The sequence below is a fragment of the Eimeria maxima genome, genomic scaffold, assembly GCF_000499605.1.
Source record: "Eimeria maxima Weybridge genomic scaffold, Emw_scaff258, whole genome shotgun sequence".
In the NCBI taxonomy this organism is placed as follows: domain Eukaryota; phylum Apicomplexa; class Conoidasida; order Eucoccidiorida; family Eimeriidae; genus Eimeria; species Eimeria maxima.
Window position 1 is genome coordinate 14723 of NW_013565431.1, and position 24143 is coordinate 38865.

General features: G+C 49.6%; 3 protein-coding genes across 3 annotated transcripts; 2 read left to right on the forward strand and 1 right to left on the reverse strand.

Annotated features, from left to right (window-relative positions):
* Positions 1–470: 470 nt before the first annotated feature.
* On the forward strand, positions 471–13507 carry EMWEY_00024880 (1,3-beta-glucan synthase component domain-containing protein, putative; the record flags this gene model as incomplete). The annotated part of the gene is made up of 27 exons (XM_013480968.1): positions 471–806; positions 899–1259; positions 1361–1598; positions 1722–2085; positions 2309–2393; positions 2715–2803; positions 3850–4024; positions 4172–4398; positions 4568–4599; positions 4687–4876; positions 5040–5257; positions 5794–5851; positions 6051–6247; positions 6485–6544; positions 6682–6802; positions 6936–7156; positions 7256–7352; positions 7510–7668; positions 7769–10340; positions 10503–10657; positions 10792–10956; positions 11221–11497; positions 11617–11814; positions 11969–12147; positions 12333–12562; positions 12916–13227; positions 13327–13507. 27 exons carry the CDS (start codon positions 471–473, stop codon positions 13505–13507), a joined length of 7497 nt encoding a protein of 2498 aa, XP_013336422.1.
* Positions 13508–14910: 1403 nt separating this feature from the next.
* EMWEY_00024890 (hypothetical protein, conserved) lies at positions 14911–18518 on the forward strand (the record flags this gene model as incomplete). The annotated part of the gene is made up of 2 exons (XM_013480969.1): positions 14911–15377; positions 15761–18518. The coding sequence occupies 2 exons, from the start codon at positions 14911–14913 to the stop codon at positions 18516–18518; spliced, it is 3225 nt and encodes a 1074-aa protein (XP_013336423.1).
* Positions 18519–19230: 712 nt separating this feature from the next.
* EMWEY_00024900 (hypothetical protein, conserved) lies at positions 19231–23711 on the reverse strand (the record flags this gene model as incomplete). Its single annotated transcript, XM_013480970.1, has 13 exons — positions 19231–19313; positions 19434–19530; positions 19868–20175; positions 20314–20721; positions 20875–21309; positions 21513–21647; positions 21970–22260; positions 22365–22474; positions 22590–22785; positions 22885–23061; positions 23156–23191; positions 23295–23510; positions 23612–23711. The coding sequence occupies 13 exons, from the start codon at positions 23709–23711 to the stop codon at positions 19231–19233; spliced, it is 2592 nt and encodes an 863-aa protein (XP_013336424.1).
* Positions 23712–24143: the final 432 nt, after the last annotated feature.

A 24143-nucleotide genomic window follows, 5' to 3' on the forward strand; every position in this document is an offset into this window, starting at 1 on the left:
AACACAATAGTAACAAAACAACAGTGGCCCCTCTGCTCGCCGACTGTAGGGCTCCATGCTTCTCTACGAACTCATAGACGAGGCAGCAGGACTTCGAAACCCACAAATCGAAGACAAATTTATTCCTAAAAGACACTTTAGAAGACTGAAAACACTAAAAATTGTTGGCTGAAGAGGCAACAAGGAACCTGGAGTTAGGCGAGACGTCGCCACTTCAGAGACCGTCTCCTCTGGCAAGGTATAGTCTCGTTTTCGTACTAACCGCCTTATACGCCAAAAACAACAAGCCTAATTCCTTTTCTTGCAGAACACATGTTATTAAACAGGCTTGAGTAAGATCTGTACCTCCTGTCGAGTATGCTGGAGACTCCGTTGGCTCCCCGTGACCAACACCTCTACTGACCCGCCAGCCATGTGCCACTCAACAAGAGTAGGCAGTGTCCCTTTTGAAACTGCGGTTAAAACAGAAGATGGAGTCTCTGGAGCCTCCACGGATGGTTGGCGTCGGAGGAGGGCTGAACTCAAGGGAGCGCGACCGCCTGGTGAAGGCGAATATCCTGTACATTGACGGGAGAGACCTGCACCGGAGTCGCATGCTCGACTACACCCACTTTGGCAGAAATGTAGATGAAAAAGCACATGAAAATCGAAATGATCAATCCAGCGCCTGCAATAACAACAACAGCGTCCTCTCCCGTTACGTCCTTGAAATACTTGTGTTCTTATGCAGCTCAGACTCGTGTTTCTACGCCAAGAAGTTCGGAGTCCCCACACAGGATTACCCGCAAACCCCCCAGGATTATAATGTACGGCATCTGTGCATTTTTCGTCATCCCTTGACTGAGGTTAAATGCACCAACTGCCCCAAGTTTGCACAGTGTTTGTTTTTCTGCTGCAGAAGCTGGGCGTCGTTGGGGCACCACTCTCACCACCATATACAATTGAGCAGACTATTTGGTATGTGGTGAAATGTCAGTATCGGTTCCAAACAGACAGCATGTACAATCAGCTGGAGGATGTTTGTGTTAGTATTTTGAACCTTTCTCTGATGGATGCGCCACCTGGCAGCCATCACTTGGGACCAGATATTCTGCTCGCTTCTCTTGATGAATATCACTCCCGTTTGTTCGCGAATTACTACAAATGGTGCGACTACCTGGGGACCGCCCCTTTTCCCTGGAGGTCTCCGCCTTGGGTCGATGACAGCTTTTGGGCTCAAGATGCTCTTCAGGCAGCAGACGAGGCTGCTGACAGCGCCGGTCAGCTGCTAAAAGACTAGCCCAATTAATGAGCAGTAGAACCAACTGGTTCATGGTACGTATAAAGAATTTGCCTTGAGTAGCTCGTTTTCGTCCTGCAGGTTATTCAAAAGCGAACTTTTGCTCCCCACAAACGCGCCAAGAACTCCAGCAGATGATGTTTGAAGTCGCCACGTTCAAGCTGCTTTGGGCAGAGGCGGCAAATCTCCGCCATACGCCTGAGCTCCTTTGCTGGTTGTTTCATTGGCTCTGCATGGCGTGGGACAAGAAGTACAGAGCTGAGGAGGATTTCACCGACCTTATCCGCGACGTTATCCAACGAATTCGTGACGAACAGTGGTATCAATAAACTACACAAAGGCCGCAGACATATCCGATATACGATTATATGTCTAACTAGAGTACAAATGTCAAATTTGCATGAAACCCTTGTCCGTGATGTACGCCGTTTGTGGAATATAGGTACATGGCGTCGTCTCTGCGAACCCCTGACCACAATGCACGACTGATCTACGACGACTTCAACGAATTGTTTTGGAGCCGCCAGTGCCTTGATGTCCTTCACCGACTCACCAAAGACACGGGGGTTTCTGAGGAAGGACCTGCACACAAAGTTGAAATGATGCATCCTTCAGCGGACACCAAATCATTCTCAGACCATCAACTTGCCTCAAGCACCATCCCGGACCCTCAGATGAATCAGCGCTGTTCTATGGGACCATCTGTATCGCGAGAAAATCTGAATTTTGTGCTAGCGGAGCTATCTGGAGCGTCAAAGCCTGGATCTGGATTCAAAACCTTCGTAGAGCACAGAACATACGCACAAGTAAATATCAACAACAGCATTTGCACTCTAATTTAGTTTGGCATAAAGGGCAAGCACCAGAGAGACCTTAAACCCCATAAGCTGCTAGCAGGTAAAGTTGGATCCTCTCCCGTGCGGGGCGACAGACTTCTCCAGGGCACCTGTCCAAGGGACTTCAACTGTGAAGCGCATTTATGACTTTTGCTTTGCGCACACGCGTCAGCGCGTGCCGTTTTATGTTCAGGTTTTGCGCAATTTTTGGCGTATATTTGCGTGGCACGTGACAACGTTTGCCGGCATTTTCCTGCTCTATGCTGTACTAGACGAAGGTTTGTTGGAGCTCCTCCTCTGTTCCATCTTGTTACATAGCTTCCGCCTTAATAGTTTAGGTAGACCCGGCTTGGGGTAAATTGCAGAGCGCGACAACAGACTCGTTGAACTATTCGTGACGCAGCGGCAGGTAGAGGATCTTTTGTGGACTTCAAGGCTCTTGTGTCGTTCCGTGATAACACACTTTCCATACACTTTCCATACACTCTAGGTGATTCTGTTCCATTGTGAATCACCCATGGCAGAATGCCGCGGAAGTGCGCCAACGAAGCTCTGCTTTGTGCTTTCCTAGCGTTTATCTCATGCCGGTGGTTTCACAGCAGTGCAATTGCCACATCCGGTTGATGTGTCCTCAGAATCTTTCTATTCTGCACAAAGGCAGTGGGCTCTCATGACTCTTACGGCTGCGGTAACTTACGGGATGCTTCCCCTCTTTGGCTTGATGCTTGTTGACTACCGAACTCTCATCAGGCCACAGTGTTGGCAACGCGCATGGAAGAGGGTTCCGATCCATACAGTACGAATAGCTTTTGCCTTGAGCGCTCTGGTAATAGTGGCGTTAGATGGGCTTGATTCAGCTCATCTGCAGTGGACTGGTAAGTCTTTGAGGTCTTTTTCAAGAAAGCTACAGACGAAGTGTTCAGGGGAGCTCCACTTAAACCGGCCTGTACACACTCCTCAGGGTGGTGTAGTTGCATGCATGCTGCGGGAACAGCCACACGTGTGGACGCCTTCCCTCACTGCGTTTTAGGCCTTTTGAGCATCTTGTACTGGGCTTTCTTCGTATGTCATTGGGCTCATTATTTCCTGTACGTGCGCATTCAAGACCGTATGCCGTTCTTTGTTTTGCTGTGGAGCAACAAGTGGTTGGCACCCTTGAGCAAGCCAACAACGTATACTGGAAGTGTGCCACTACTAGCTGAGAATTTTACACATGTGGTGAGTGAGTGTGCTCTAGCTAGATCGAAGCGGTTTGGGGAACGAAAATGTGTGAAGGTGATGCTGCTGATCCAGTTCATTTGCTAGTTTGCCTTTTGGTTGGATGCAGTGATGGTATTTACAGCGCATTTCCTCTGCTGGCTTTTCGCAGCTGAAGTATTCCCTTTTTTGGCTCTGCGCCATGGCTGCAAAGGCTTTATATTGGCTCTACATCATCTTGCCGCCGATGGTTACTGCTTCAAAGCATGTTGACTACGTCTCATGCCGCCCAGTGTACATAAATTCCGTTGTCTTCTGGCCGGGTTATATTCCAGCGATCCTTCAAGGCTTTATCTGGTTGCCAGCATTCCTCATATGGCTCTTCGATATGCAGGTGTGCACTGAACCTGCATGAAGGTGTCTGCATCTCCCAACTGCAGTTGCCCACTCACAGTCTTGGGGACTGACGCAGGACCTCAAGTGGAAGTGGAACGTTCAAGGGCATGCCTGCTCATCTTTGTTTTCTTGTCCCGTCAGATCTTCTTCCTGCTATTTGGAGCTCTATACGGGAGTATTGATGGCTATATTCGGCGCGTTGGCTACACAACAAACTGCCGAAAGATCCAACAACGCCTTCTGCCTATGCTTCCTCTCACAGCAGTCTTCCGTTTACCGGGAGATAAGCCGATGATGGACAAAGGCCTGTTTAAAAGTAGGTCCTGTTGGAGATGTCAAATGAAAAAATAACAAAGAGAATGTAACCTGCACTACGGAGAGATTATGACTCTAGTGCCCTTTCTCCGCTCAGTGGGTTTCACTATATTAGCTCTGTTCGGTATTTCTCCTTCACATATTTCAGGCATGGTGTCTGGAATACCGCAAGTACAGGGGTCTTTCCAGTTTTGGCGCACCAACAATGTTGACCGCTACTGTCGGCGCGGGACATTTTCTAGGATGTCCACAAATGCGCGAGATAGACAACAGTGGTGTGCGCCACCTCCTGCTTTTGCACTGTCAAGCGCTCCTAACGACTTTCGAGACCTTTCTCTGCAATATGCAAATACAGGTGATCCCTACGTGAATATGGTAAGCGCAATTACACCTCGTTGAAGCACCCTCTACTTAGGCTTGGGTTATCACCAGATTGCTGGGCTAGTGCGGTTGGCTTTTATTTCCACGTTACTGCTATCTCTACTACATGCACTTCCACGAATTCTATGCATGCATATCTGTGCTTGTGTTTGGATGACTGCAGGTGCCTCAAAGGATGGCCCATACCGTGACCAGGTAACTTATTCTTCAGAAAAAATCTGTAGAGAAAAACCATACGGAATTGCCGGTAAAAATGAGTGTTGCCTGCTTTGCTCTCTGCAGGGCAGATTTCCCAAGCTCAAGTGCAAAGGAAAAACACGATTTAGTAGCAATGAAGAGATTCGGATTTCTATGGAACGAGATTATACAGAGTTGGCGTGATGAAGACATCATATGCTACGCCGAACAGGAGAAGCTTGAGTTCAACGAGCTACCCTGCATCTTGCTGAAGAGAAACAGCCTGGCAGATTTGGTAGGTCCATATGGCACTTGTCCGTTACTAGATACGGCAGTGCTCACTTGGTTTAGGTACTCTGGAGGTGTCTGGACAAACTACATAGGAAGCGTCTCGTCACACTGAAAATAACAATATAGTAATATAGGAGCGGACGCTGTTTCTGAGATGATCTGCTCAGTATGTAGGTCGTGGAGGCGCGATGTTAGATTGGAGCCAATCTGTTGTCCGCCACCCCGTTTACGTGTATTGCAACGAGCTGGCTAGCTTCCTCAAAAGCTGCGAGGACTTCCACTTCCAGGCAAGCGGTGACATGCTCCGTTTGTGCAGCAAGCAGCAGCTGGCTAGGACATTTTACCGCGAGCACCTATCAACAGATCCAAACTGCAAGGACCCTAGGTAAGCCTCCCGCGCTGCGTCCCCGCTTTCGAAATTGCTGTAAAGATAAGGATCAATGAAACATGCAATGCGGCATGGCTAAGGGACACAGGCTGGCAATTGAGCCAGTGCTTTAGGCGCATGAAGTGCCTGCAGAACCGCTTCGAAAGAACCAAAATACTCGACCCACTCTGCCTCTCCCTTCCATACAGGTTTGAAAAGTCAGTGCACTTGCAAGCTTGCCAAGAAGTCGCTGAAGCTCTCATGCTCTACCTTGCACGATATTTCAGCGAAGGCCATCTGCTCGTTTGGGCTATGGAAGAGTTATGGTCGTGGGTTAGTTTTTCTTCCATTAAGTAGTTAGGACTCTTTTGACGGCGGTCAAATATTTGATGAGGGTTACGTCACTTTAACTCAATCTAGCGTCCTCTTGTCAGCACCTTGTTGTGTATCTAGGTACGCCAGGACTGTATTCGATTATTGTGGTTTAATCTTAAAGGGCTAAAACCCCTTTCTATTGCTCTGCACGCTGTGTTTTCCCTAGTACAAAGGGTCAGGATTTTGTCCGCCAGCGAAACCGAGTCTCTAGCAAAGGCAAACGCACAGCTGAAAAAGGTGAGCCACTAATAACTGTGTTGTAAATGTGATGCCCAATGTTCACACAGAAGGCGCCTCAGCGTGAATTAATGCTCCGCAGGCACTGCTTGCAATGATCATGCTGCCAAGCAGTGAACCAGAAGAATTGGGTGGATCAAACATTCCACTTCCCGTTCAAGAGTACGTGAAGGCCGTGAGTGTCTGCTTCGGTTCCGAGTCCATGGTCAATGATATTCCCTCTATCTTTCCTGCTCCAATACAGCGCGCTGAAGTGGCAGTCATGATTGAACAACTCAAAATAGTGCTTCAGCACACCTCGCTATTGCTCCTTGCCAGCGAAGAAGAGAGGAGTTCAGTGAATGACGGTGGTGAGGCATTACACGGCACATGTGCAGCACGGCAGCACGACAAAGAGTGCGAAGTACGACAATTATGTTCTTTCGTTGTGGGCGACCGTGATTGTTCAGACCTACCACTTCTTCCTGAAGAACTGGCAGAACTCAGAGCACTTCACGCACAACTTGGTGAAGCTGATGCAAGCGTAGTTTTGGGAGACAGCGAACTGAAATGTGGCGTGCTCTCTGGCAGACAGTCAACAGAGTCACGGAGGATAGCAACGCTGGAGCATGGTCTTAGAATGTTTTTTCGAAGGGCTGCACGCATTCTAAAGGCTGATGACCCATCTTTCAAGTGCTCCGAAACTCAACGACGGTGATCAGCCTGATGTGTCAGCTAGATATATCGGAAATGCTCATGTAGCTAAAGCAAACCTGAGGTGGCATTCCAACACATTGAGCAGCAGCAGTTCATGAAAAACTTGTGTGAGGTGTGGTTTCGCTTTGCTCCAGATTCAGCACATTTGTCAATTCACTCCTCATGAAAATACCCGAGACACCCTTGGTACGCAATATGGTGTCGATGATGACCCTCACGCCGTACTACAGGGAAGATACACGCCTCGACTTGCAGGTGAATTGTTTATTTGCTGCGGCTTTCTCCCCTTACATCTTTTCATCATGGAGCTGATGCCTGTCTAATCGAGCAAATTCCCAAGTACCTCTACCTGTAAATTCGGAAGCAACTACTGCCAATGTGCGCACAGGACCTGGAGAAACGGACTGATGAGGGCGTTTGCAAGATGGACCTCCTTCGCAGTCTTCACCCAGTTGAGTTCGACAATTTCATCGAGAGAGTTGATCGCGACAGGGACATGTTTACTATTAGACAAGAAATAGAAGATCGCGTTACGGATTCACCAGAGCGGCGCAATCTAGCCCTACAAGACATCCGTACACAAATGCATCAAAGTGGACTGCTCCATCGGTAGGCATCTAGTCAGCAAATAAGGAACAACCGATTTATAATTTTATCCCACTATCGACCCTGCAACTGTTTTATGTTTGTTTCCTGGTGCTTTTTCAGATACGACCGATTCTGTGAGATGCTTCAAGAATGGGCCTCTTATAGGGGCCAGGTGCTGATGCGCACAGTCTACGGCATCATGTACTATGAACAGGCTGTTCGAATGCAGGCAGGTCGTTTGATCGTCTATGGTGGTGATCGTCCATTGCCACGGCTAGGAACTCACATATGCAAGATATTAGCTATTACACTCATCTCAGTCACCCATGCGTGTAAGGTGCACTTCACCCTAATCATATGGGTGAGCTGTACAGGCATTTATAGAGGAAACACCTCCAGAGGAGTTGCACCTATGCAGAGACTCAAACAGGCTTGATGAAACTCAACTGGACATTATTAGGAGCCCAGAGGGGGCGCTGTGGAAAGAGGTACTCGGGTTTGCCCCTCCTTACGAAATGAAGCAGTCAACACGGGTAAGTTGAGCCGTTTGATTATCTACACGACAACAGCAATCGAAAGCCTCTCCTCTGAAAGTGGGGACGAATAACACGTGACTGTTTTATTGCCTCTCAGGAGCTCGCCCAGCTAAAATATCAATATGTTGTAGCTGCCCAGGAGTTTGGCACAGACTTGGGAGCGCAGCCTCCGACAAGCGGGTGTGAACCTTCTCCATTGCTGCGCGCTCAGTTGCTTAGAAAGGTGGCTCTGTACAAGCTGCTAGTACGCTACCCAACCTTGCGGATCGCAACACTTGAACATGAACGCACCCCTGACGGCAGGCCTACAGGACACAAACTCAGTGTCCTTTACCGGCTAACGGCCGACATGGATCCCACTGGACAACGAATTCCCTCTTCAAAGGCAACAACTATCACAGAAATGAAGGCTTCAGGCGGGTTCGTTCGCTCTGCAGACGGCGAACTGCTTCCCGCACGCATTCCCAACCTTTTGATTCCTGCCCCACGCCTACCTGTCTGTACGCCAGGAGCTAACATGGGGACTGGATCCACTGTTACAATTAAACCCAGATGCGGGGGCAGCAGCACAGGAGGGGATCTATCTGGCGAGGCCGCGTCCTATCAAAACAGCAAATCGCCTACTGGCTCTAGCGAAAAGCAAGGGTTGACGGCGCCGGCTGAGTCTTCGCATAGCTCCCGGGAGCGCGATATCAGTGTGAGAATTGAGCAGGAGGTGCCAGTTCGTCGGCGTGGTCAGTGCCGAAAAAGTGTCTGTACAACCATTGCCGAAGGCACTCGGGAACTACTGAAACAGGGTTTCGTAAGCCTCAAAATAAACGAACCTGCATACGGTGGTCCTACAGCTTACGCGATACTCAACACGGGAGGATTTGGGCAACCTACACCGGCTACACTAGCTCCTGAAGCCCAGGCAGAATTAAATCCCCTTCTCCCTGCTGGATCGTCTACCAGGGGTTCCGCGGGAAAGGGGATAAGTGGAGGTGCCGGAAGCTTCGAATCGAAGATCACACGTGCTCTTCACTGGCTGCGCCAGAAAAAGGAATATGACCGGTCCCTGTTTGCTGCCCGGACACAAGCTGCGCTTCGCTGTTCACATGCTTCTCGAGAGGCTGTGGGAGACTCGGATTTGAAGAATCGCTTAAAGGTGGTACATCCTGAGCCAGCTGAATCGGTAAAGAAGACTTACCTCTCCATGTTCCGACAAGGGGTACAGCGTTGCCCGGAGGGAAACCAAATGGGAGCTTCCTGTTGTGTCCTCAGTTCACTCAATGGGGCCGGTCGCATTGATACCCTAGCAGAGTGTTCAGGAGATTCAGGAGGTGCAGAAAACTCGTGGGTCAAAGGGTCTCAGACAGATGTCCAGCTGTGTTCAGCTCCTCTTCACAATGCAAGCCCACGCGCTCCCCCTACCCACACACTGGAAAGAGAATATTTCAAGATTGTTTCAGAGGAAGAAGGGGACAGCGAATCCCACAGCAACCCTCCAGCTCAGCGGAACCACTGTGACTCAACCATGAGTAACTACCGTTGGAAAACCGACTCTGGATTCCTGGCATCCTGTTCCCCTGACGGCTGGAACAGTATTGTTCCCATGCCAACGCTCCTGGAGGCGCAGTTTGCTAGAGATTTGGCGCGCGACTACATGGGTCCCTTGGCGCCCATTGGTTGTGCTGAAAAACCGCAAGCAGTAGGTGGTCAATTTGGTTCTGTGTCGGGCAACAAGGTGAATTACCCAGGTGGGCTCTGCGCGAATTTTGACCCCTGCGCAACGCAATCACCAAAGGGGCCTGGGGTTCGCTATTCACACTCGAGATACCCTACGGATGCATTAGCTGCAGAACACAGTCGCGGGCGGAGGCGGCATTCCATCATCACTCTGCAGCCTATGCAAGAGGGCTCGGCATCATGGAGTGCTCTTTCAACCAGGACCCACCGGCGACAACACATATGGGATTCTGCTGCGTGGCCCGGGGAACATGTGGCGGCCAGTAAAAGTGGCGGCGTCAATATTGGCAGTAAGATGGGATTAGGCACTGGGTCGCATCCAACTCCGCTGGGAAAGCCGCTTTATCGGCACGAGACCTCACATCTAACAGAATTCCAACTTTTTCCCAGCGTTCTAGAGACAAGCGGCGCAGGAAGAAGGGAGGACAGCCAAGATTGGCAACGATCACTCGACGTAAGAGCGGGAGGTGAGAAGAGCGAGGCTCGCACGATTTCATCAAGCGCCGCCACCCATAGAAGCAGCAGCGTTGAGGCTCTCAGAGAAAGAGGGATGTTGACAATGAAGGAGCGCGTAGCCTTCTTTGAAGAAAAGCTATCTCGCCACCAAGCGCGCATGGAGGCAGAGGCTCAAAACTTAGTTAGACTTAGGCGAAACTCTGACCAAGAAGAAATGACCTGGCCTTCACGTAGGGGTCCACTGAGGCTCGAGGCGATTTACAAGATTCGGCTGCCTCTGATTGTAGACGAGTCAGGGACACCGTGGGGTCGCGCTCCCATCATTGGCCCGGGAAAACCTGAAAACCAGAACCACGCTATTGCTTTCTCACGAATGGACACTATGCAGGTAATGGATATGAATATGGAATCATATCTCGAGGAGGCGATGAAGCTTCGCAACTTGCTGCAAGAATTTGCACTGAACGGGCGGATGCGGATTCTCGGTAAAACATCTTCATGAATGCGTGTCAATCCACACACATGAAGAAGCATGTACAACGGCACCCACTAATTCTAGTATTGTAGTAATGACGTTTAGTACTAGCTAACCCACATTCGCCGCACAACATCCACGAAGTCAATTGCTGTTCAGTCGTTTTGGGCAGGCTTCAGAGAACACATATTTACGGAGAACGTTTCAAGCTTGGCCAGCTACATGGCCCTGCAAGAAAATCTTTTCACAACGACAAACCAGCGCTTATACTTCACTCCTTTAAGAGTGCGCAATGACTGCAAAATTTATCATGGCCTTCTGCCGTTGGTAATTTGGTTAAGCACCGTGCATGTCCGCTTGCGCGTGGAGTATACATCTACCCGTAGTCTGAACGGAGCGTGAAGAAGCTCTTTCTTGATTTCCATAGTGCTACCAAGTTGGAATCTGCTTGTACTTTCCAGGTGCGCATGCACTATGGTCATCCTGACATATTCGACCGCTTCTTCGTACAGACATGCGGCTCTTGTTCAAAAGCTTCCAACGGAATTAACCTTTCAGAAGACGTTTTTGCTGGTTTTAATTGCACCGCTCGAGGATATTGTGTACACCACGCGGATTACATACAGGTAGGATACACGAACTGTTACACCCAATAAATTAGGTCATTTGAAGGAAGCGTCGTGACGTTGTGTCTGCGCAGCCAGATATTGAGCGCTACAGCCGATCGCATGGTCTTTAATTTTGTGCATGATTTCAAATTTGGCCTGTGAATCACTCTGGTGAAAAGGTTCATCACGTAACTCAAATGAGCCTCTTCCATTGCAGCCACTGCTCGTGGGAGTTGTTTTTTCTTTTCATGTCAGTTAATATGAACGGACCTGTGGATGCAGTGCGGCAAGGGGCGTGATGTCGGTTTGCAACAAGTTGTTATGTTCGAGAAGAAGGTTGCTGGGGGAAACGGTGAACAAGTACTTAGTCGCGATCTCAACCGTCTTGTTTTAAACATGGACTTCTTCCGAGTGTTGTCCTTATGGTTTACCGGCCCTGGTTTCTTCTTAAACTCTGTTATTCTCGTCCTGGCTGCGTACGTGTGCTTGTACACCAAATGTTTCTTGGCGTTTGCAAGTGCGTTCGAAGTGAAGATTCCTCAGACAATAGTGCCCTTTGGTACAGCTTGGGTATTTAAGAAGGGTTTAGTTGCTGACACAAGATTAAATCAATATCAGTAACACAGTACCACCCACTAGGTTACCCTGCTGCGGACTTGCATATTTGCTGCAACGCAGAGTACAACTACAGTGGGCCGATTGAAAACGCACTAGAATATGTGTTGACGCCTTCCACGTACGTTCAGTTCCAGCTTGGAATGCTGCTCGTGCTACCGCTCATACCCTGGCTATTTTTAGAAAAGGGTTTTGCAGCAGCACTGCGGAAGCTTCTCGACCTGATAAGCAAGTTTTCTGTGACGTACTACAACTTCATGAGTGCGTTCGTGAACGTGGCACGCTCCCAGGCGTAGACCGAGATTCAGCGTTGCTTGTTATACATCAAGATAGACTTCCGTACTCCCCCAACCTGTTAGGGCCATTCAATCAGCCAGCCGTTCGATGACACATGCGGCATGTATTTCTTCTGCAGCCTGCACAAAGGCGTCCGTCATAGACCACGTATTGATTTATGGAGGAGCCAAGTATCAGGAAACTGGCCGGGGATTTGTTATAGAGAGAGCAACCTTGAAGGACATTTGGATGTTCTTCTATTTCACTCACTTTTCCATAGGACTGGAAATGTTCGTCCTGTTGATCATATATGCAACGGTAGGGAAGCAACATAATTCTACACAAGAAACAGATTCAAAAGGCACTTTACGATGCACGATGTTGGGGCCAAGGCAACCCTGGCAGTGAATAGATGGCGCTTAGCTGTCTGAGGGCCAAGTGGAGGAATTTGCCTAGCCCTTCCCTAAGAGCTTTTGTGCTGCTTGCTGTTGATGATTGTGCAGTACGCTGGGCTTGAGGTTGGTGTACTTTTTCTCGACACGTGGCCAATTTTGCTGATGGCGGCTTCGATTAATTCTGTGCCGTTTATTTTCAACCCCTTGGGTTTTTACTACCCGAGACTGCGGCAGGACTTCGCGAGCTGGAATGCGTGGCTGTCATCCCAAGTAGGTGTTGTCCCATGGAGGGAATTCCAAGAGGCTGCCCGCTGTGCACCTGTAACCGCATGGCCTAGGTGCATATGGTAGTGCGTGCGACAGGAGTTGCCCATTTCAATTGCAGGAACTGGGGATGCCAAAGGAGTCGTGGTTGTCATGGTGGAGGGGAGAGATGGAGCAGCGTTGCAACATCGTGTGGCACCACAAAGTCATCATTGTGCTTCGACTTATGCGATTTCCCCTCCTTGCTGCTGGGGTCACATCCTGCGTGGCAACGTACGACTGCACTGTCATGAGTGCTAATGAATGCTTCTGCTTCTCCTGTGACCTCATACTCACTATTTGTGGTATAAACGCGTATAAAGGGCTCATATCCACATGAAAGCTGCCGAAGTAGCGAAACCTTGTTTAGTCGTTTGTGTGCCCGCAGCTCCATACAGTCTGCAGATGTAGACTGCGCATTGTATCTGGTAGCAGCATCTGGACTTTTCGCCACCATTAAAGCATTACTAGGGGACTTGCAAATGCTTTGCCCGTCTATGAAGGCGTGGCTTTCTCTCCTTCTTGTCACTGGGACAACAGCGCTGCTTTTCTGGCTCGTCACAACCAAGAAAGTATCACTATCTTCAATAATCGTTTCACTGTTTGCTCTCTGCCTGTTCATCTACGGGGTAATCGAAATCGCCTTCGCACTTCTGGACCGGTGGGCAGTCCGCAACGAGATGCTGTCAGATGTGGTCCGGTACGTCCGTCCCTGTTGGTCATAGTGCAGCGTGAATCCCCCCAGCTAGCCATTAATGAGTTTCTACTTTGTTTGACAGGGGCTCATGTGTGTCTCCAGGATGTACCACAGATGCGCGGGGTTCTGCACGTTTGCGCCACTGTTGGTCCTGTCTGCAATTACCACCAGCGTGCACCATCTGCAAACAAGAATCCTTTTTAATCCGACTTTTGTCTCCATCGTTAAAAGCGGCTTAGTGCAACGCGAACAAGTTGAGAAGAGTGGCCGCGGCCACAGTTGACATTCGCATGCTCCATGCCTCAATGTAGGAGCTCTCTTGCCTATCCCAGCAGTCACAACAGCAAAACTATATTTGCTCTGACACCACACGTCGAAGCACTGCAGAATCGTACATGCATTCTAACAACTACTTACTTTTCCCACGATACTGGCGAAGCCCGCTTCCTGGTAGAGCGAAAACGCTTACTCCTCACGTTTGTTATTTTCTGCACTTGTTAATAGCGTTCAAGATATACTTTCTGTTACCAGCTTCTAAAACCCTACGGATGGTGCTAGAGTCTGGGGCAGTGGGTATCATCCATAGGTGTCGCTGGTCCTTCATAAAACGCCTTACGGAAGGCCACGGCTAGACTGCACATCACAGTATTGTTTTGCAAAGGCTTATCCACTAGAGTTTCAGACTCGGTTCCACACCGCATTGCTGGCGGGAGCTGCCACCGAAGCAAGCGAAGCGCCGACAGTCCACAGGCGACTGCCATGACCAAACAGACGCGCCATTGTACGGAAACACTAAAGTTTTGAGAAAAACAGGGAAAGAGGCACAAAGGAAATCGGAACAAGATGAACATATTTATGATAACCGTACTTGAGGTCCCTCTCCTCCCCTGGTGGACGCCTGCAACCCATTGTTGTCCATAAATGAACCAGCGCCGGGTGCAGAACTTTCGTAGATATGTAACTGCTTCAACTATGAGACTGGTCTCCGATGGCTGCCGTGTCACGCGAGACAGCCAGGCTGGTGAAGTGGAGCACCGCAAAGCCCGTACTTGTCCTAGCCAGTTTGAAGCAGTGGCAAACTGTGTAATGTTAGTGATAAAACTAACTCTTTACATACACCAAAATTGCAAGGGGAGCTGAACATGGTTGATTTCAAGACGTGTACCTGCAGGGGCTATCGGGCGAAGCAGCATGCATGCCAAACTGGCTGCAATTGGCTTGACGAAGGCCAGCTGTATTGTTATTCTTAAAATCTTGGAGAATCGTGGAAATAAATATGTTGTGAAGCTTCTTGAAGCCGGTACTTACGACGGACGAGCATTTCTTGGGAGCGGTGACCCACTTGTATGCAAAAGTTGCTGTTGCCACCCTGTGGTTGTCGGGCGGACTTTTTCCCATTGTCCCTGCAGCCGCCACAGAAAATGGCCAAGGATTATTTTACATATACTAATGGCATCTCAGGAGCCCAATGTAGCACGTTGGTTCATCGTTCTACAGAGCATTGAAGATCGTCACAGCTGTGATCGTCCCGCACAAATCCCATAAACCGTGAAACAGAATGGCTGGACAGTAGCTGTGACGTGTTTAGATATATTCGTGCTTGTGTAGGATTGTTCCAGGCTCTATTTCGGAGATATATATGCTGGAATATCAAGCCTCCAAGCCTTCCGCGACTGCAGATGCATCATGAAATTCCGAGGATCGCCTGTACGCCCAGTCCGTTACACGGAGCCAACTAGTACGTTTGCTTCGGAGGTGCCTCTGGTACCAGACAGCCGTAACAGGTTGCTGGTGGACCTCGAAGCAAGGGGGTCCAGACTAGCTGACACTGCCTCAGGCGCATTGTACCGTGTTCTGTCGGGCTGTGTACGAAGGCTGTACGGGGAAGTACAGACAGCGTCTTCACTGTACGGCTATATTGATTGTGACCGCGGAACTGGGCTGACTAGGGCTGCCTCGGGAAGTCGAAATATCTCGGGGAAGCCGGGGCCTCGGAAGGAAAATACTGTTTCAGCAGAGCCAAATCTGCCCACTGGCCAACAGTCCAGTGTAGAACCAGGTGCTCTCTATCCGGCGAGTCAGTTAGTAGACCCTTGGAAGCTTCTACAGAGGACTGTATCGTGGCTTCCACGGCTTTCGTTAACATGGCTAGGGTTCGCATATGGCATCTGTTCAGCTGCTGCAGTGGGGACGGCCATCGTGCTGCTTTTTAGGAGCAGCTTTGCTCAGTTCGTCATAACTGCCCCGGCGATTTTTACATTCGCCATACTAGCAAGCTGCGCGATTGTGTGGATTCAGCTGCAGCTCGCAGTACATCGGTCTACCAGACGGATCTACCAATTGCTGGCTGATTTGAGCATTCAACACAAGCTTGCTGGAGAAACAGTGAGGTGTGCTCCCCACCTATGTTACTGCTGCAGAAAACTAGATACTTACAGCGAACAACTACCCACTGGCAGCCCCATTATTTGTCGTTGCTCCCACATTCCCCTTTCTAACGGGAGCCTGTGACAATCTGCGTTGATGTCTCTGTCAGATGGATACAAGAACTGGAAGTCACATTTAAGGCTTTTACAGGTGACCTTGCAAAGGTTGATCAGGCATTTGGAGGTGTTTCCCCGTCTGTAACACCATGCAAGGTTGGCTACGATCAAGGACCTGATTGCTCTTCTCAACGACCTCACGAAGTTTCTGTCAGGGGTCCACCCTACTGCGAAGACATTCCTTGCCGCCAAAATGGAGAGGATAGGGGGCGGAGACCGGGACGGCCCAATTGCTCACTTTTGAAGGAGCCATGCGCGTGGCACTTGAGACTGCGCTTCTACCAGGTGCTCGACTGGCAGCACCGCATTTTCTCCTACCTATACGACGACATCGTTAGGTGGGAACCAACCCGTCAGCTTGCCTGGAAAGACCAGATTTCACAAGGGCCCTGGGGACGAGCTGAGACAAGCAGCTGTGGTACCAGCCAGTTTGATGGCAACCTTGGGGCTCTTAAAGAAATGACGGCCAGAAGCTGGCGTTTGCACTCGAGGTTTCTGGGAGGAATTCATGTATCATTGAGGCATATGCTGTTTTCTCTAAACGCCAGATTCTTGAGGGCTGAGTTTGATGTTAAACGGAAAGTCGGCGGGTTTACGGCGGCTGCCTCTCCTCTTATCCCGAAAGGGACGCCGACCCGATATGTTAGCCGCGTGCTGAAGCAGGCACTGCAAGATCCACAGCAGTATCACTCACCGAGCGGCTGCGGGAAGTCTCTACATGAAGAAATACATAAGGCGGCAACGGTAGGGGGGGGGAGAGGAGGGTATGATCAAATCTTTAAAAGGCGTCCCCAAAAGCATGGCAGCAGCTACACTTTATGCCCCCAATCCATCGCGAATAGGCCAACAAGCGCGCCCGAACCAGCAGGACCAGCAGTAGCAATGACCGAGAAGGCGGCACCTGAAAATTCAGTGCACTGTAACTGGGTATGGGCCTTATTCAAAGCTTTAGGTGTTGGAGTATTCAGTGGATGTGCTGTCTTGGGAGCTGTTGCTGACGGAATACGAGCGCTGTTGTGGCTGTATGGCCGGGTGCACCAGCTTGGAATTGTCTTATCTGCTGCTGGTCATGTGGCCTCTGAGGCAGCCAACGCACTATGGATGATTTTAGAAGAGGACTGGGCTTCGTCTCCATTTCTTTTGCCCCAGCCCCTTTGGGGTGGAGGGATGCGCGAGAGGGGAGAAACGCCCAACAAACTTACAGAGGCAGATGCGGAAGCTCAAAAGCTGCCGCGGTTTGCTGTTTCTCCTCCCAGATTTGGGTCCGACTGCGGAGGCACTCTGTTTAAGATTGTATCGGACAAGCACAGGTCTGCCCTGGCGACAATGAGTCGTAACGTGGCTGCATCTCTTGCGCTGCTTCGTATCCCTGCAACAGCCCATGGCCGTCACTTCAAATGCCCAGAAAATATTCTCTCCATATGGCGAAAAAGCCGCTCTGCGTCTAACTCCGGTCAGTGCAGTATGAACACAGGAGGCGCTGTTTATCTGTCTTGGCTGAACCACCGCACCGCAGCAGAGGAAGGGCAGGAAGCAGAAGGTGCAGAGTTGCTTGGCATTTTGCCCCTGATACTTCGACACCTGCGGACTGCATCTGAGGAAGGCGAAAAGCTGGAGAGATCGCTGCGGTTTACAGAAGAGAAGGTTGAAAGCTTTCAAAACTGTACCATTGCAAGGACGTCGGAGGACCTTCCGGTTCAACCGTCGGAGAGGGATTTGCATTCTGAAGAGCCAGAACAACCACTGCAGGCAACCGTTTCTGAGCCTGTGCAATGCTTCGAGATCTACACGGCTGTTGGGCAAGATTCTCTAACTAATAAATGCAGATTCCAAGAAGAAGAAGGAGTGAAGGAAGCCTTCGCTGAAGGTGACCCAGCTGTGCGAGAGCGCAGTCAAATTACTCTACGAGAGCTAGAGCTGAGACTGAAAAGAAAGGAAAGGGAACGACAGTGCATCCCTCGTGTGTTGAAGGAACTCTCAGTAGTTGCAGCCGACAGCGCAGATGGATGTGAAAGCGGGAAAGCAGAAGACGGTGCAGTAGTTCGTCTTGTGACGCGAGGCAGCGGTGAAGCGTGCAGCTGTTCTCCACCAGAGTCACCCACGACAAGCAGGGCTTCGTCTGTAGGGGGGGACACGCAGAACGATCAGGAGGTGGTGGCTCCTGGTTCGTATGTTACAGGTGACCTGAATGCCCAGGAAGCATTACATCAGGGTTGTGTTGGAGTCTCACCAGTGCAGGCAAAGCACACTGTGCTCGAGGCTTTAAGCCAACCACAGGAGACGTGCATATTCCCAGATGTAGATATTATAGACAACGAACAAGCAGCATTTCGAATCTGCCGAGAGAAATTCAAGGGGCCCTCCACACGGGGCGTCGCCTTTATGCCTGAGACTCTGGTGACTCAGTCCCTCATGTCACAATTACGAGGTGTTCTCAAGAGCCAGAAAAGGACACACACTGTGTTGACCTCCACAGAAGCATCTTCAGGGACACATCAGGGATCCAATTCAGTTACATTCGGCGACTGCATAGCGGACGAAGAGTGGAGCGCATGCGACGTTGTTGAAGGGCCGAGCTGTGCTGGAGAAATTCCGACCTGGGTGGAAGCCCCCTCTGATTCGGGGGACAGTGGAGTGGTTAGTCCGAAGGGACAGGGGCGAAGCTCCATGCAGTATCCTGACGGTGGAACTACTGGTGAATCTGGGTGCCCTGTGGATGGTTCTCCTTCATGTCCGAGTGGGAACGGCTAGCTGTGCTTGCACTGAACTACTGTTTGTACACACATGCCCAGTTTTGGCAGCGCATCTAGACCACGTGATTAATCTACTCACCACTGGTGGGTACGGCACTCCAAGATGCAGATGTCCTTGGTGTAACATGTAATTCGCCAATTCACAGGTTCTTCTAAGCATTTGTTCTGCCTAGATGCGCTTGCGTCTTTGATCCGCTAGAATGTGTTGGATGGTTGTGGATCGATTGTTGCAATTACTGTGGTATTTTATCAACGCAATTTTGGTCCGCTCCACAGATGGCTTCACCCGTTTATGGGGTCCACCAAGCACAGCATGCTTTCTGGTCAATAAGGATCATGACTAATGGACACCTGCTCATTCCTTGCGTACGAGGAGCTGTTTTGTGGCGGTTCCTCGGAATCTAGTTTACTTTCGGTGTGCACAGTTAAAGCCCGACTTTCCCCAAAATTAGTAGATATCTTAGAAGTAGTGAAACCCAAAGAGTTGTAACCGGGCTGTGGCGAAGCCTCTATACAGTTTTTCCACCATCTCGTGTTAGGAACTGTACAGTGCAGGCAGAATACTAAGTTGATTTGTATTCGACCGTAGTTGTCACTTTCACTGAAGTGGCGATACCGCATGCGTTGCTCACGTCCCTTGTTGTGCTAGGCGTGGTGGCAGTGGCAGCCGTGAAAAAAGAATATTCCGAACTCGCATCTTCGCAAGTGCGTTACAGGAACGTAGAATATATTATATTTTCGGAAGGCGTGTTCGTTTGGGCCTGCTGTAAATCCAGTATGCCATTGGGGTTCGCTGCAACACAATGTATAGCACAGTGCAACAGTTCAGAGTGAATCCTGGAGGAAGCCTGCTCGTACCACTCTTCAGCAGTTAAACTGAGGGAAACTGGATTCAGGAGAGCGTGTTGGTTACCGTGACAGGCCTGGAGTTCGAGTGAGGCAGGTTCTTCAGCAGCGGTGCCCAGCTCGTTTAGTTTGCCAGCTTCTGCCAGCATGTGGTTCTGTTCCTCCTGTGACGAGTGCCAGGAGCACTCAAAATGCTCGATGTTGTCATTCCACGAATTTATTTGGTGTGATGTTTCACCTTCTTTTACCCACTGGAGGTACGTTTTGTAGAGAGCTTTTGCACCGCCTTGACGGATTGCCCGGATATTCGAAATAAAGCTGAAAAGCCTGCCTGTAACATCTGCTGGTGGAGCTTTCACGTTCCTTAGCGCGATGCGTAGAAGGCTCACTCCTTGAGCTGCACATGCAATATGAACAATCACTTGCATCTGCTGTTAGTCCATTGTCCGCTGATCACTGTCACAAAAGCTAGAAACATCTGTCTAGAACAATCTGGCTCACGATCCTACCTCGAAGCTCGATGCACTGGTAGAGCTCCATCATTTCACGGTACTTGGTCCCTTGAGAAAGCAAATCCAATTTGGATTTCCCCTTGCAAGCGTAAACTAGCGCGCGACCATATTCAGAAAGCGCTGAATACGTTTTGCCGGTGGTAAATCCGTAAAGGAGGCCTAGGCCAAATTCATCTGCGATTTTCGATATTTTTACGTTGCCTTTGTCGAGTAAAGGCCAGTACTTATGCCCCACCGTGCTAGTGTGCTTACAACCAGCCTTAATATTCTCCGTTATCGCTCTTATCGGATCCGCGCCTACGATCAAGCATCATACAGTGCTTGGCTAGGTAGATAGCCCAGACCCAAGACTATCTTTCACATGAGTTGTCGGCAGTTGTTAAAAACAGAGAAACAGCTCAATGCTCGTGTACAACATCCCCGAGCTCGGCTTACCATGGTTTAAGATTATGAGTGTCTGGTATACTCTGGCTAGGCGAAACGCCTCCTCAATTTTGCTGGGAGCAAGGTCTACTTGGTGTTGGCTTCCATTTGCCCACATGAAGAGGATGAGCTTGGCGAACTCATGGCCGACCTTGTGGTGCACTATATTTCCTGAATCTTTTCTTCCAGATCTTCTTTTTAAAATACTCCGGATCCTCTTCTTGACCTTCTCGACCTTTCCCGTTGCTTTGAAACCAAAGCCTCCCATGAACTTCTCAATGAACTTTCTAGCATTTACCGTCATTTGCTTCACCGCCTTTTCATACAGTTTTCTCCCAGGTGATTTGCCAGAAAAGGCGGCTACGGCCTCCGTCCATCCCTTATTACCGTGCTCTTCAACTTCAACACGCAGGAATAAAGCTGAGGATATGTGAAACAACGCATTTATTTCATCATTTCATTGTCAGCAAGCATGCTATCCAGAAAATGTCCAAATATCCTGGTTAGACTGGTTTTGGCAGATCCACTAGCGTCTTCACAAGTTTATCAACTCAGTCTGCAGTGCTGGCGCACCTATACGAATGGCCAGCGACGCAAAAGGCCCGAAAACCTTGCACAGTGCTTCAGTGTCATCTGAAACATGACAAGAAAGCAGCCTGAAGAATGCGGAAAACGCCTTCGAGCCTTTGGCGAGCTTGCGATTTTTTTTGCTGCTCTGCAGGTTTGCTCCCGCGATGCTTGTGTTGTGCCGGAGATCAGTTGCCACATTCAACGCCAAGAGTTGGGGGTTCGGAAGGCCCAATCCGGGCACCGTGTGGGTTCCTTGCACCGGTTGCACGGCGTCCTTCGTCAATGAGTCCGCAACGCACGAAACTTCTTCAGCCTCTTCTGCAAGGTCTTTGGGTGCTAGCGTTGAGCTGGCAATGCGAGCTAGTCGCCAAACCTGGCCACCCAGAAGCTCCAAGTAGGAGAGGGCATCCGCAGCCAAAAAGTTCGACAGGCGAACAACTGCAGGAGCAAAGCAAAAGAGAGGGTGTTAACTTCTTGGGCATCAGTGCAAAAAGAATAACAGAGAATTTCACGTCGTATGTCAGCCCACAACTGTTTTAGTTGTACCGTATGCATTAAAATGCCCCTTGTTTCCCATTACAGTTGTCACATTTTCCGTTGTTCATTCTGTTTACATTAGTAGGCAAGTGGCGGATAATTACCATCTCCAGCAAGGATGTAATCCTGTGCAATAGTTTTTCTCTTGATATATTTCTGGTCGAACCAGTAGTTTCTCTGTGCAACGGCTCTCATGCAGCGTGCGTCACAATCTCCCATGTATCCAGGAGCCAACTGCCCTACGATATAAAGACAGAACCAGAAGTCGCTGTTCGATGCATTAAAAAAGGAGCAAGATAAGTGCTGAGCCAGAAGGTATCTTCTTCTAGAGAAAGTTCTCCTGTGAGTAGCTCGCCTTGTTTGGAAGTGCAGTCGTTTGCAAGAGCTTGGCGGTCGTTCTCTATGTCGGAGGACAAAACTGAAAACATTGACAAGCGAAATGGAGCATTAATGTGCTGAGGCATTGAAGTAGTAAGGACATATCCAGCTGATGAGAGTCATCGAACAGGTAAGACGATGTGCCGTACAGCAGGTTAAGCCGAGTGGTATACCTAAACTTACCTAATTGCGACCAGTCGCTTCTCATCTTTTTCCAGACGTCCGCACAGTGTGGAATGACAAGGCTAGAAGACTTGAGTGACTCCGGAAAGACGAATGCGACGGCAGACCTGCATTGATTTTCAAGGGCCGACTGCAATGTTCCTTCGCCTTGCACCTCAAGAGAGTAAAACTTAGCATTCTCGATGACTCGCCAGACGAGTTCGTTACCCGAACCATATAGATTTCTCTGTGTTAGAGGCTTGCAACCTTCCAAGGCTGTGTAGCCTCGAATGAGCTGTAGTATTTCAAAAGCTGCACACACATGATACAGACGAAGTATAAGTTGGTAGGGCTTGTATTGAGTTTTTGGCACTTCTGTTCCTTGTGCACAAGCAGTACAACACGGCTAAGCTCACCTTTAACTGCGGAGTCTGAAGTGTAGATGTCGCTCATCTCTGCTGGGTCGGGTTTATACTGTCCCTTTCCAGGTTTCACAATCGGGCTGGCTTGGATGCCAGGCAGTCGCCTCATCGCCTCTGCAAACCATAAAACTACAGCATTTTGGAGAACGCAGGAAGAAGCTTAGTACCTGAAGGGTGGAAAAGAGGCGAATACGCCCTATGTGCCGTGCGAGGATCGGCTTACAATGAAACATCTCCGAACTTTTCATTGCAGTCTGCAGATAGCGGGGGTCTCCCGTCTGTATAGTTTTTTCGAAGGGTTCTCTGAGTCCAGCCAACTCAAATATCTCCTCCATATCTTGCAGGAGATTGGGGTCCTCTTCATTCAAGTTTTCTAGCTGATTCTTCAACACCGCGTCTGCAATATATCTGTATTCTGAAGGACGCGCAGAGCAGATACACGAAGGAGCCAGAAGTCCGACAATTCAGCTGACAAATCACGTCTACACATGAGTAATCGAAAAGCCAAACCTACTTTCTCTTATTGTGAGAATGAGACGGTCACGCGGAATGTTAATCCTCTCCCCATCTTTCTCCACGCTACATTCATCTCCTTGTACACCAACGACCGTGTACTCGCCACTTTGTACAATGGTTGACCCATCCTCCAGAACTTTGACCACGTCGCCCACTTCCACAGGCGGGGGTACCCCTGTATTCAACGCCATGCAAACCATAGGAAGTTAAGCCCCAAATCCCTTCTTTTGCATACCAGGGAATGCGTCCGATTACTCGCCACGACATACCTGACCAGAAGCGCTTCGAAATGCTGGGAGCCTCAGCTGCAAACGCAAGCACGCTTAATCATCAATGCGTGAAGGCCATAATGCCGCCAGAAAGTGATCGTAAGCACACTAGGCAGAGTGAGAGCTGGGAAATGCTTACGACTCTGCAGAAGGATGCGTGCCACTTTGTCCCACATCCACACTGCACCGAAGTATAGATCCACCGAAGACTTGACCATCAAAAGCTCTGGAGGGTTAAGAAAAACTGGTGCAGATGTGTGAACAATAGCCTTCAGACAGCTTTGATTCTCAAGATATTCTTCCTTTTTGATGTTATCAAGGAGGTCAACAATCTGCTTCCTGTTAGCGTCGAAGTCTGAGGCTCAGAATAAGCCGCAGATTAGGCATATTAGACAATAAAACAGTACCATAGCTGAACGCTGTGGCTGTTTTACTGGATATCTTTTTGATGCTCACCTCTCTGGAATTCGTGGACCACGTCTTCGCACTCTGAAGACAAAGCGTAATGAGAGCCATGCACATGGCCTGTATCCTTACCCACCTTTAGTCTGCTCATCATGAAGTGATTCTTATGTTATCCAGTCAACATATACGCATATAGGGCAGCGGTGGCATCAGCTCGTTGGGTGCTATACTTACTTCCAATTCTTCCTTGCAGCTGGGGAGTATCAACGTCCTCTGCATTGTTAGTGGGAGAGCCCGCTGGCCCGTCAGATTCCTGTGCATCATTTGACGGATCATCCTCGCTGGACTGAATACTCAATAACGAGATTCCCCCCAAACTCTGCTGGGGGAGTTCCGGCCTTCCATGTATTATTGGGATGGACTGGTCCGTTATCCAGTTACTGCGGCCCAGACCATAGTTCGCAGTGAGCACCAAAAACAGACACAGACAAACATGAAAGCGGCGGCAGCCCCACAAAAAAGTGCTTGGAGGAGTTGGTGGCATTCTCTGGCTTCACAGCGGCAACGCCGACACTTGTTCCGG